The sequence below is a fragment of the Macadamia integrifolia genome, chromosome 9, assembly GCF_013358625.1.
Source record: "Macadamia integrifolia cultivar HAES 741 chromosome 9, SCU_Mint_v3, whole genome shotgun sequence".
NCBI classification, from domain to species: domain Eukaryota; kingdom Viridiplantae; phylum Streptophyta; class Magnoliopsida; order Proteales; family Proteaceae; genus Macadamia; species Macadamia integrifolia.
The window spans coordinates 37246540-37260324 of record NC_056565.1 but is presented as its reverse complement, the minus strand read 5'-3'; the positions used below and the strand labels follow the sequence as shown (position 1 = coordinate 37260324).

General features: G+C 35.7%; 1 protein-coding gene across 5 annotated transcripts; it reads right to left on the bottom strand.

Moving 5' to 3' along the window:
* Positions 1-786: 786 nt before the first annotated feature.
* On the bottom strand, positions 787-5223 carry LOC122088547 (probable xyloglucan glycosyltransferase 6). Of its 5 annotated transcripts, none has more exons than XM_042657849.1 (6): positions 4443-5221; positions 2868-3158; positions 2661-2774; positions 1488-1965; positions 1348-1391; positions 787-1268 (listed from the first exon to the last, which is right to left on the bottom strand). In XM_042657849.1, the coding sequence occupies exons 1-6, from the start codon at positions 4695-4697 to the stop codon at positions 1239-1241; spliced, it is 1212 nt and encodes a 403-aa protein (XP_042513783.1). In that variant the 5' UTR covers positions 4698-5221; the 3' UTR covers positions 787-1238. The 5 variants fall into 5 exon arrangements, with proteins under 5 accessions (XP_042513783.1, XP_042513781.1, XP_042513782.1 ...); XM_042657847.1 differs by having other exon boundaries at positions 787-1185; positions 4443-5219; XM_042657848.1 differs by having other exon boundaries at positions 787-1185; positions 1348-1836; positions 4443-5223.
* Positions 5224-13785: the final 8562 nt, after the last annotated feature.

Below are 13785 nucleotides of genomic sequence, written 5' to 3'. Positions count from 1 at the left end.
TGTGAGGCATGTGTCTGCGGGACACCAGGATGCTGATGGACATCACTTCTATTATTTCAGATATTCCCTTTTATGTATATAATTATGAGATGTGTAGTAAGTAAGATTGTAACCTATGGTTGTTTTCAGACATGAAATTAATATAATGTAATTTATCACTTTGGTATATCACCAGCAGTAGTTGTATGATTTTATTAGCATACTCTGATTTTAGTTGTGGTCTTTGTGGCATTTGTGAAATTAAGGTACTGCATCTGTGATCTTGGAGGATTAGGCTGACCGGGTTGAGAATCCAATGCCGCATACCTTGGCCTAATTTGAGGCAGGGTGTGACACGTACAAATACAAAAGTGTCTGTGCACCCATATATAAATGTAGACTCACACCCACGCCCATCCTTGGCACGATAAATATTTAGAAGCTTTGACGCTAAATATAAATAAATCCAACATGTCCCTTCGCCCAATAGTTCAAGCTTTTGGGATGGATATTTACATGGTATCAGAGTGGGCTTTCTCCAATCCATCTCTAGAAGCCACCGGAGAAATCTCCTTCGCTCATCCGTGCATATGTACACGCAGTTCCATCCTACCTACATGTGAGGAAGAGTGTTAAAAGAATAGTCCCACATCGATTACCCTTGTCCATCCCCTCATATACATGTAAGTCCCTCTCCAACCAAGAGTTTGAACCAACAGAATTGCTTTCATTTAACAATCAATGGCTACAAAGCAAAAAAGCTTTTATAACAGAATAAAGGGAATGCAAACTTATTGCACTAATTCAAGAAAGATAAAACATTTCTAAAATGGTGCCACTCACAACTAACAATACATATGATTGCATTCTGTCATAAGAAAAACAATAAATATAACTGAATCATTTAATAACAGTAAAAGAATTACAAATTTGATAATCTAATGATGCCTCATCTGAACAACTAACTAATGTACAGAAAATTACAGAACTAGCCAAACACAGAGCATATGTTCCCCTGTAGAGTTCCCACATCCTCTTGTCCATTGTTGAAAACCAGACATTTACATTAAACAGAGCTGTGTAATTGGGCAAGACATAACATGTTACTCCTTTCTCTGACAATCAATAAGTAGAATGCTTATATAGTAGCCAAACAAAATTTCCTGGAAATGCTGGATCATGTACCCAGGAAACTTCAATAACGTCCTGAGAGAGAAAAATTAGAGAATGTGTGAACAGCAGATCACCGTAGGTTGTGGTCAATGTGACCTATAACCTGAGTCATCAATCTTCACCAAGTACCACTTAAATGAGCTATCCATAAACAAAAAATTCCTCGATGAAAAACGGTTATGAATATCAACTAACCTGCTCTCCAATCAAATCAAGACCCACAAGAAGGAATGTGATACCTTGAAACAATAGGAAGGAAAAGTGAATCCCCTGTGCAGATAACAAGCTTCTCACAGAAGCACTTAACAAAATAAATGCAAGGGCAAGCTCCTTACTGTACAAACGGTTTCTCTTACGCTTTCCAAATTTCTTTGCTGCCTCTAACTTGTTCAGCTCAGTGATGTCCGACTCTGAAGAAGACCCACCAAGACCATTCCTTTCTACTAGAGGATGAGTTTCATTTTCAGAGAAGGCAATTGAATCTCCCTCTGATGACCTTCCCAACTTCTTAGTAACTACCCACTCATATGAACTCCCGAATTTGAATAGTCCTGATATCATGGCATTGAATTTTGTGACAGACATTGTGTTCTCAAATAGAAGGTAGGGGACAATAAATGGAAAAGACCTTGGCGCAGGAAGAATGTTCAAAATGGACATGATTCCAGGCACATAACACACGACCTGAGCCTCTGGCAGGAACATTGTCAGCGGAAGAATAATGCAGAAGAGGGTGAATGAATAGAAAGGCAGTACAAGCTTCCGCAAGAGGAAGAAAAGCAATATCAGATTGGTCTTCTTCACCCGACTAATCTAGAAGTAAGAGAAAAAAGATAAAAAAAATATATCAATCACAGAATAACTAGCAACTGAAAATACACAAAACTGCATCCATAAGGAACTTGATACCCCTTTTTTTTTGTTGGGTGGGGAATAAATGTCCCCTAGACAATCATCTCCATCCAACTACATAACTAGTTAGGAAAACCACAACACTAACGTAGGCTCCTTATATCCACCTGCCTCAATAGAACACCTCAAAACTAGGTAAAGCATAATAAAGTTGGGCACTGTCCTTTACATCTTGCCATGTTGTAAGAAACAGAACTTGAAACCTCGGGAATTTTTATGACACCAACAAAAAGAAAAATCTAAAATAATTGCACGGCAAAGGAGATTCCATGAAGATGTTATTCTTTCCCCCCCCCCCCCTCTGCAGGCTTTTGTTGTTTGAGAATTCAAAACATGTGGGAAATAGAAAATATGCCAATAACCAGAAGACTTGAATATGTGACTCAACGAGCACATGTATATTGAAAATCACACCAAATGTGTGTGTGTGTGTGTGTGTGTGTGTGTGAGTGAGAGAGAGAGAGAGAGAGAGAGAGAGAGAGAGAGAGAGAGATTTCCTAGAGTGCGGTGGAATCACGGGTGCAGGTTTTTCCAAAATTACCATATTAGATGAAAAAAAAAAAAGAAATAGAACAACAGTGAGATACAATCCTGACCTTTGAACGAAGGATGTCTAAAAAGCATAATCGAAACAGCTGCATTGGACCTGAATGCCAGCGGTGCTTCTGTTTCTTGTATGCCTCGTAGCTCTTCGGGAGTTCACAGAGGCACTAGAAGTGAAAGGATACAGTTTAGAGAAAAATGTTGACAATCCATTCTCAAGTTTGTGAAATATGATGACAGGATTTCAGTCTCAAACAAACCTTTACATCATTCAAGTATATGAACTTCCATCCACAAAGGTGAGCACGAACAGCAATATCCATGTCTTCAACAGTTGTTCTATCCATCCAACCACCACATTCTTCGAGAGCTGTGATCCTCCATACACCAGCAGTTCCACTGAAGCAAAAAAAATTGATAAATACACCATTAACATGTTGCTCAACCTCAAAGTGGAAGGAGAAATTTATATTTTGCAACCTAGTGAGCAAGTTCTCATCCTTGTTTACAAAAGCCCACCTTGTCTGGACTAATGCTACATCATCATTCCCCTTCATAAAGAAAGAAAACAATAAATCTTAAAGTAAGAACCACCTAATAATGTAATCTCCTGCCTTTTTCCCCATGAATAAGTTCATACTATATAAAACAGAACACAAGTTAGAAGGACATGATATGGCTGATGTAAAGGAGCACGAGATGGTCATCATCCAGCTTCCAGAAAATTGAAACTGCAGGCCACAGAAAAGTATATAATCCTAAAGAATTTGAAACATCCAATTCAAGTATTACTGCCCAATCCTTAAATCAGGATCAGGTAATTAAAGGCCAATGTTCAAAATATTCTTAACTGAAGAGCATGCAAAATTGAATCTTTCATGAAATAACTATCTGTGATCTAATCAGGATTATTTAGTTAAGAAGAATCAAGAGTGATGGAAGATAGGACAGAAAAAAGCTGGTCTTCCAGTTCATGTTTGAAAGGGCATGAGAGTTATCTTGATCAACTAAGTTGTTTAACAAGAATACGAAGACAAAGGTTAGATAGTGATACAAAAGTTCCTTCTTCCCCGCACGTACCACTAAGGAAGACATGGACTTCCGCCAACTATTATGGAATCTAGGTTATAAACTATTAGTACAGAACATCAGGTAAACTGACTGAGCAAAAACTGAAAAAACAAAGCAAACGTATCAGAAAAAAAAAAAAAAAGATTCTGACTTTTTGCCAAGTAGATGAATAGTAAAGATTTTTATTAAGGTGATTGGTGGAGAATTTAAGGAAAAGAGAAAATACATCCACGTGGTCTCTGTTAACTCAAAGTAGCATTTTTAAGGATCACTAGAGAAAATTTAGCAGGTTTGGGAGGAAGGACTCTCATAACAGATATCAAGGAATGACGACATGCATGATGGAGGGATACAAGCACAGGAACATCAAGGGAAAAATGTGCGGGTCCCAATCATATTCTGTAATCTAACAACAGATATTCATACTGTGTGCGTATGTGTGTGTGTTTCTGCATTGGTTATTTCTCAAATGATTAGGCCTCGCAAGTGGAAGTTCCAAGATGTATGTCATGCACTATTGACAAAATTTTGTACCAGATAACTGCAAAGTCAGAACAATTGAAGGATGATTTAGAGCCCACAGATTTCAAAATTAAGTTTTGCCAGATAGACGAAAATCCCAGAGCCTGTTCGAAGGCACTGTCATAATATAAATTCCAAATGAATGGAAATATTATTTGGGAAATTTGAAATCCCATTCTGCAATTTTTTTTTTGAAAAGTAAAAGTTGAACTATTGGGGGATGGAAATGGAATACAAATAACCTTAAAGTAGGGAATATTTTTCTTCAAGAAATCAGGTCCAGGTTGAAAATCCGCATCAAAGAGTGCAACAAACTCATAATCCTCTACATAATCACAGCTCATTGCAGATTTAAGGTTGCCAGCCTTGTAGCCTGAGCGTATAAGACGGTTTCTATACAAAATCCTTACACCTTTCTGCTGCCACTTCAGTACTTCAGCCTTGATAAGAAGTTGAACATCTGGATCATCAGAGTCATCCAGAACTTGTACAAGCATTCTGCTCCTTGGCCAGTCCTGGAGGCATATTGTCGCAATTGATTGCTCATAAACCTGTGTGACAACCCAAATGAGAGTAAGTCTATATTCTGTACAAGGGGCAACCTTCAGAAGCCAAGCAGAAGAAGAGCTATTTGAAAGATAAATGCATCATTGGAAAATAAGAAATGGAGCACAAAAGTTAGTAAACTAAACTGGAAATAAATTGAACAAACGTCAGAATAAAGTTAGTGTAATCATAACAGATATTTTCAATTGCAGTGATCACACACAAGCTAATTAAATGTTTGAAAACTCGCAATCAATATTAAGGGAAAAAATTATCAGAATACCCTCCCAGATAAGCTTATCAAAGTGTCCTAATGTGGCAGACCCGACGGGGCTCAAATTTTGTGAACACGTAGACCCCAAGGTCACCTTCCCACATGTAAAATTTCAGTCTGAACAGAGTTTTCCAAGTGGCAAAATAGAGGTCTGAAAATAAGGATCATAGGAGAGTGAACAGTAGTGGTTGGAATACCTAAGAGGGTAGGGGCAACATGGAGGGCATGCCAATACATGAGAGGCTATTTGATTAAATTAGATCACGAAATTTAACATGTGACTAATCCAAGGCCATGGTTCAAGGTTTCCACCGATGCCATCCTTTTGATGGTATCCCACGGTTCCGATACCAAATACCATATGACTTTTAAAAGTCATTGGTTTCAACCAGTATCGACCAAAATTCCCACATTTCGACCGAAATGTGGGAATTTTCCTCTAAATGTGAGAATTTTTTAGTGGAAAACAAGCCTTCTTATTTCAAATTTCAACCCTCTCCCCTTATTTCTATTCTATGAAGTGGGAAACTTGGGAAAACACTCAAGATTTTACCCTTGTGTCATCAAAACTTCATTCTAAGCTTAGATCTTGCACTTTGATAGCAATATACCTAAGTAACGGAGTGGACGAAAAAGGGTAAAACCCATCTTTCCCAAACCTTGTGTGCCATCCTTCGAGAGCGATGGTTCATTTGGATATGGTGGTGAGTATGGATTGTATGGTGGATCTTCTACTTCACTTGGACAAGAGGGTAGTTCAGGTGGTGGGTCATCTTTTGTTGATAGTATCTTGGGGTATCCATCCCAACCTTGTGTCACATCCACATCCTATCACTGTGACTGAGTCATTACCCAGGCTGGGATACCTAGCTGATGTTGATGATGCATCTTATAGATGGGCAGTGATGGACTGCCAAAATAATTGGGCCCAAAACATATCATGAGACTCATATGTGGTGCATTTAGAGGAACAACTACGACATCTGTAGTGGTACCTAGCTCGTGGATTGGAACCACCTAGACACTCTACTTGGAATTGATTGTTGAGTGTTGACCGTTGACTGTTGAGACTTAAGACTTCGGAGATAACTCACAATTATGTAATATTATTATCTATTTTGGATCATTTGCATTATGTTTTGTTTGTTTTAAACTTTTAATAATGTATTTCACATTTTTAATTAGTAACTTATATATGTACTTATGTAGTATAGTTTCAGTCAATGACTCAACGTACATCAGCAAACTTTGGTTAAAAACACAAGTATGACTTTAGGTGTTTTTTCCATGAAACTAATTATATAAATGGGTTAGAAATGTCTAAAATAGGACATACGCAAAAAATCATGCAAAAAAAAAAAAAAAAAACATATTGGGGGTCAAAACCAAAATTTCCACTAAACTGGGAAAATTTCCCTGATTTCCTCAAAATTTTCTAGATTTTTACTAAAATTTCGGTCTTCCCAAGGGTCAAAACCTAATATTTTGTACATTGTCCAAGGCTGTACTAGCCATTCAATGTTCAGAATTGCCACATCATCATTCCACGTGGCACATTGAAATGGGCAACCTTAATAAGCCTTTTTATACGGAACAAAACCAACTTGAGGATTGTAGTGATGGACTAATTTTAGGAATTAATAATTTTTGCTTGCAAAATTGTTTGCAACAAATCAACATACACCATGATACAGTGAACAAAATATGGAATAAGAAATCAGACAACAAAATATGGAATAAGAAATCAGACATCCTAACTAATTTTTTTTTTTTTTTTTTTTTCCATAAATATAAATAAAGAGTTTTCTTTTACATGGTCCTTAACATGTTTAAAAATACAAACCCAACGAGTTCCATCATTTATATCAAAACGAAGCAATTTAAAAGCAGCTAAACAGTACAGTTAAGAAAGCTATGAAACATCTAGCATCTAGGGATTTCAGACTCCTAACACCAAGGTGTCTACTAAGTGATGACTACACGTTCTTTAGGCAATCAAACTAAATAAATTTATTAAATTTCAATAAATTTATACATTGAATAACTAGCATTATTGTTTCTTTTTTTATATACACAAGTGATGAAAAGTTAACCATCTTTAAGTTCAAATTTTAGAACACAAGTAAAGTAAATGTCACATATACTTTCAGAATTCTCAAAAGCACTCAAGAGAATATTTTGCTTTGAAAGGATTGGAGAGTTCAAAATTATTTAATTATCCCCTCAGCAGAAGAGAAAAATTGATTACTTAGACTTTGTTATCTTTTATGTAACATACAAAAACAACAGTTGCACCATTCACTAATTGAGTACCAAGGCATAAACTGGGTAATGGCTAACCCACTGCCTAACATAAATCAACTGACTTTAATGTAATCTTTAAGGTCCTGCTTGTTAATGTTGATTGACTAAGGGGGCGTTTGGTTCGAATTATCCATCGGACCAGATTCCAGGGAATCAGTTTCTCATTAAATTTCCATTTGACTCATTTTTGTGAAAAGCCGATTCGGAGTCGTGGTGGCCAGTAAAATCAGGGATTTCAACTAAAATCCATGACTCATTTGGATTAACCTCAATAGGTTAATCCAGGATCGAGTCATGGTTTCTTGGGTTGCTATAAAAAACATAGATTCACTCTGGATCAAAAATTTCGGAGTCTTGCGATTCTCACAGTGAAGCTCGATCGAGGTTTTCCCTGAAACAGAGCGACGGAGGTGAGATTTATCTTCTTCTTCTTCTTCCTCTGCTTCCTCTGCTTACTCCTTTTCTTCCTTCTCTTGTTCTTCTTCTTTTTCTGTGTTTAGGGTTTCTCACGTTTACCCTCTGTCCATGATAGATGCTCGCATCTGAGAAGATTGCCTAAACCCGAGTTGATTGAAGGTGAGATTTCCCCTCTTCTTTGTATTCTTGGCCTACATTTGTGTTTTATTAAGATTATTGAAGTTCGGTTTCTATTTTTCAGGTTGTAAACTTCATATCTAGGGTTTACCCTCTTTCCAAATCAGACGATCGACTCCGAGGTTTGAATCTGCAAAATCGAAGCTTGATTTAAGGTGAGATTTCCATTCTTATGTGATTTTTTCTTCTTCGTATGCGTGTTCTTAAGATTATGGAAATTCGGTTTCCATTTTTTCAGATTTTCTTCTTCTTCTTCTTCTTCTTCTTCTTCTTTCTTTCTTTAAAGAAATTTCTGTTATTCTGTAACTTCCTTTGGAATGTATGTAAAGAATTTCTATTGCAGAGATCATGTGATTTTTTCTTCTTCGTATGCGTGTTCTTAAGATTATGGAAATTCGGTTTCCATTTTTTCAGATTTTCTTCTTCTTCTTCTTCTTCTTCTTCTTCTTTCTTTCTGTAAAGAAATTTCTGTTGCAGTGATCACTTCTTCTCTGTAAAGAATTTCTGTTGCAAAGATCACTTATTTCAAAATGCCATACACTTTAGTGCCAGTGTAGTGAATGCCTGTGAGTATTAGCAGTGTTGAGGAGTGAGTTTGTGCTAGGTTGAGTGCCATTATTGTTGGGTTAGCCAAGGGGAGTGCTATATAGTCTATTGAAAAAATTGGGAAATTTTTGAAGACCCTTATTCAGCCCCTTTCAGTTTGTCTCATCAGACTCCTTGCAAACTCAAAGGATAACCCTTTTCTTAGTGTTTCTTTGCTTTCTCCCTGGAGTTATTGTCTATCTTCTCATTTTCTTTAAAGATGTAAGAATTGCAGAGCTCTTCTCTAATGGTTAATAGTGGTTCTCTCTTTCACTATCATATCTCTACCTTAGTTGTTCTCACTTTCTTATTAATCAAAGATTCTGTTTGAGTAGGAATGTATGAATTATCTAGATTTATTGATTTCCGATATTATTGTAAACAAGCTAATCATTCTGGTCTCTACACTTCTTGTTGGATTGATTCGGATTATCGGTCGGTTGTCTATCCAACGTCGTTTTGTTGTGATTCTGTAATTTAAACAATAAACAATGAGATTGATCACAGCTACCTGGCTTGTGGAAAAAGTTGATACTTGAACACTTATTTGAATATTGTTCTTTAGATAACTACGTTTCCATATGAGATATTATGGGATGAATCCAATTACTATTTTCTGTTGAAATTTTTATCACAATGTTAATCTCACCCGGAATTTGGAAATTGACTTCTACGCTGCACCTAAATGAGGTGGGTCTGAACTCTGAAACAGTGATTATTGGGGATCTGTATACACAACTTGTAGAAGTGTGATGGATGTAAATTTCTGGTACTCTGTTTTGGTGGTTTTCTTATAGTATCAAACTACTACTCATATCTTTAAAAATGGAAAAAGAAAGAATATGATAGGTTAATTTCATTGATGGACCTTGGGTCTTTCCTTTCTATAGTTGTGGAAAAACCATTCATGCAGTGTATTGGAGTTTGCAGTAAGAGAGCAATCTGAGAATTGTTGATGGTTAAGGGGTGATATGAAACTTTTATTCATGAAGAATGAGCAAGAAAATGTTAACTTCTCACAGGTCCTTTCATCTGATTAATCAGAGAGAGAATGCAAGATATCATATGGGATAGATTCCTGCAGGTTGGTCATCTTTTTTCACCCCTTTGGAACTCTCTATTTGGCTTCCTACTTGTGGAGATGAGGAAAAAATGACTTCAGTATTTAAACCAACATAATCCAGAATCCTCAGGTATCATTATACTCTAATGCTCTTTCTCCTCCTATATATCCAGCTAAGGTAGAGATATGATAGTGAAAGAGAGGAATGATTTGAAATCTCTTCCTAATCACTTTTCTATAATTAATCCTCAATCTTTTTTAATTCCTTAGATTCCAATCTTATGCTCTGTCATTCCATCCTAATAGAGCCATAAGGAGGATATATAAAGAAAGGAGAGAACTATAATGAGGAGGATAAGATACTAATTATTTGATTTGAAAATTTTTCATATACTGCTTAATTTGTATCCTTCTTAGTTTTAGGAAATATATTGTTTGTTATGTAAATTTCTTGTATTCATCAAAGACTATGAAACCAATATATAGCTTAATCATATGGGCTCTGAACATGTATTTTTGTTCCTTATATTATTTTTTTTTCTTTCTATGGGGTTGTCTATTTTCTTACTTTTCATTGAAAATTTGAAATTAAAATGGAACTTCTAAACATAGGTTACAATATAAAATAGTATCTTCATAAAAAATTATATTCTATTCGTTATGTTTGTATTTCTCTGATTAATTATTGCTTGTCCTGTGTATGGCATAAATTTGTTTCTAATATAATTCAATTAAGTATGTGGGAGTCAAGGTTTTTAAGGTGCCTACTTATTGTCTCTTTGGTGAAAAAACTAGGTGAAAAACCTTCATTGGGAACTTTGGGGGTATCTGTTGCATTGCATCTTTACAGATGGTTTCTTGCTATTTCTTTGTTGTGCTCCCCTTGCTTTCTTTTATTGGGGTGCCCAGTTGTATTGTTGTCTTTACAGATGAATGTGTTTAGTATATATCTACAAATATTTCAAATGGGTCTTTGATTTGTATCTTTAAATTTGAAATGGTGTTGTAGGTGGGGAAAAAAATCTCAGACCTTATTCGAGATTCAAGCAACCAGACGTCTGGTTTAGAGCAAGGCAGGTGGCAAACAGAACTTACCCAAGTAGCAATAGAGTTGATTAAGGTAAGCATCAGGAGGCCCTATATTCAGATTTCCAACTTTGTGTGTTTATGTGTAGAAACAAAATCTGAGCATCCACATGCCTTAATAAATTGCTATCCCAACTTCTTTTTTAGGGTATAAGGCAATTGCAATTCACTTTACCCATTTCTTGAATTTTGTTATGGAAATGGAAGTTTTTTTGCACTGCGTTATGTACTTTCCATCTTATATGTGGGCTATGATTTGAGGTCTTATACAAATTGAAACTGAATTAAAACTGAATAATTTTTTTAACATCAAAACCAAATCATATTGAATTTCTAATGCTGTTGATGCCATTCCAGACCTCAATTTTCAACAAAAGTTTAAGGCCAAGGAATATTCATGGCCAAGAAGAATTCTGCCATTATCTTCTTGGAAACAAGAGTAGAAGATAGGCGAAATCTGCTTGAGATGTACTTGTCAGAGATTGAGAAGAATTGAGGTGACAAAAGGAAGTGTATGGACATTCTACGACAATGGTTTTATTGAATAGAAAATGCATCTGTTTGGTTGATGTAACTTGATGTTATGTTGAGTCTGTGACAATGGTGGCATGTAGTCTTAAGAAATATTAAGACAATGGTTCTTTCTATGTTCCTCTCTGAATGATTTCAAGGTTTAAGTATGGACAACATCATTCTTATTTGTCATAATATTTTGGGTTCTTTGGTATGATATAAATAGGGAGCGCATAGGTGACCCAGATTACTCCATTGAGAAAATTGGTGAGAGAGAGCAGAAATGGCATGTATTTAACACTCTTTGTCCTTATAACCTTCCTCATGATAAGTGATGGAGACAGGTGCATGCAACAATTGAAGAACACAGATGAGGTGAATCTTGATCACATTTTTTTTCTTTTATTTATTTCCTTTCCCACCATTGTATATCAGTTTCAATTCCTGTTTAGGAGGTATAAAATTTGTGCCATTGAAGTCTCCTATTTTTTGTCCATCACACTCAGATGAGGGGCGTACTTAATAGTATTTTCTATGCATATTTTCTCTTTTGAAAATGTTTGTGTTAACTTACAGATGACATCGAATATGTCCGCTTGTGCTATTGCAAAGTGTGATTACTGTGGAAAAGGTTGTTCGGTTTTCACTTCTAAGTCAGGGTCACATGTTGGAAGGAAATCTTTTAAATGTTCAATGAATTGCCCCTTCTTCATATGGGTTGACCATCGTAAGATGTGTGAGTGTGGGAACGATCAGTGTAAGGTCAGAACTGCGAAAACAAGTGCAAATTATGGTCAATATTTTTGGTGTTGTCCACAATCAACTGGGGTATGAATTTCTTAAATTTTTTGTTTTAATTTTATTTTATTTTTTTCAGATGTTTAAGATTTGAATGTTTATTTCCTTGTATTCTTATAAGATGATTATATTTGCTTTATAGGTTGAAAACAAAGGTTGTGGAATATTCGAATTGATATCAAGTTCAAGCCCAAGTTGTGATACTTATCAGACTCCACCTAGGTCCCTATGCTCAGAAACCTCAACTTCATCATCTCCTTCCCCTTCATCAGACTATATCAAAGGATACTTGAACAGTGCAATGCAAGAATCTGAGGGTCATATGAGGATGTTGAGAGATGTTCTTGACGTAGTCAAGAAGCTTGATTAAAAAAAAAAATGTAGAATGAACTTTTTTGGAATTTTTTGGAAAAGAAAAGTCCGAAGCCATTGTAATGATATTGAGTTCATTATCCTTTTTTTTTTTTTTTTTGATAGAAAGACTTAATTAGCATTTACTAGTACCTGGATGAACTCAGTACTATATTATACCTTTACATGCTTCTTCTCTCATTTGGTCCTAAGGACCTATATTACTTGTATAAGTCATTGGAGACTATTGTTTCTACCCACTTTGAAGCATATCTATCTCCATAAACCAAATCATGCGCTGGTTTGGGCAATTTTCAGATCTGAAGTATATGATACACGATACCTATTTCGATTACATGAACTACAATACAATCATGCCTTGTAATGTTCTTCTTTTTGTCCTCTTCAATTTACAAAAAAAAATAAAAAATAAAAAATAAAAATAAATAAATTACTGCACTACACTATTAGACTTAATAGTTCACGAGTTCCACTCTTTTTTTTCACATATTACCATAAAAAAGAAAAGGAAAAAAATTAAAAATAAAGTACATGTGTGGAACAAATTTTAGTTTTTGGTTTTGTTTTTGGGATTTTTTTTTTTTCAACAGAACATGGGTTCAAAGACTCAAAGGTAACCAAACAGTTTTACACTCAGAATCAATGGCCGGAATCAGGGTAACCAAACAGTTTTCACTCAGAATCAAGTGACAGAATCAGGGTAACCAAACAGTTTTACACTCAGAATCAATGGCCGGAATCAGGGTAACCAAACAGTTTTCACTCAGAATCAAGTGACAGAATCAGGTTTACCAAAAGGAAATTATTTCAAAGAAACTCATTCATATGAGTTAGATCCAGAATCCTGAATCCCTGGAATCTGGTCCGATGGATAATTCGAACCAAACGCCCCCTAAGCTATTGGTATCTCTTCTACCATGCCACCTACACCTAACCTTGATGTCCGCACATCCCCACACACCAAACCCAACCCTCTACCAACTACCTTACCCTGACTGACCTTCTGTCCAGTTTAGCATAGGGAAATGGGTCCAATACACTAATAGTATCTTAGGTGTTCACAGTTTTCTCCTTGTAGGTTTCATGTCCAGCCTTCACTTTTTTAGTTTATTTCATTGAAAGACCAAGGAAAAGAAGAAAGTATGTACTCCATTGTTCTATCAGAGATGGGTTTTTTTTTTTTTCCAGTGTGCATGTGTATTATTTTCAAGGTCGGAAAATCCAACTTTTCATTTAACCTATAAATAACCCATGGATGTTTGGACATGCAATTCTGTAGCTCTACGGTTTAATTTGCTATAATAAAGTTTTTTTTTTTCCCGGTTTGAGTAATCTAGAGATGGTAAGGACATAACCGTGTTGATAACAAAATGGGTTATTGGTGTACCTCTAGCTTGTATTGTGGACCATAGGTAGCTTGTTGAATTTACCAAAGAAAGAAAGAAAAAAG

Bases quoted from the DNA above. Each gene is read 5' to 3' on its own strand.
- LOC122088547 (XM_042657845.1), bottom strand. From the start codon at position 4,697: ATGCTTGTACAAGTTCTGGATGACTCTGATGATCCAGATGTTCAACTT. The intron at 2,775-2,867 runs GTTTGTTTGAGA...TTTCACTTCTAG, and splicing joins TATACTTGAATGATGTAAAG to TGCCTCTGTGAACTCCCGAA. The intron at 1,269-1,347 runs GTTAGTTGATAT...TACTTGGTGAAG, and splicing joins TTGATTTGATTGGAGAGCAG to ATTGATGACTCAGGTTATAG.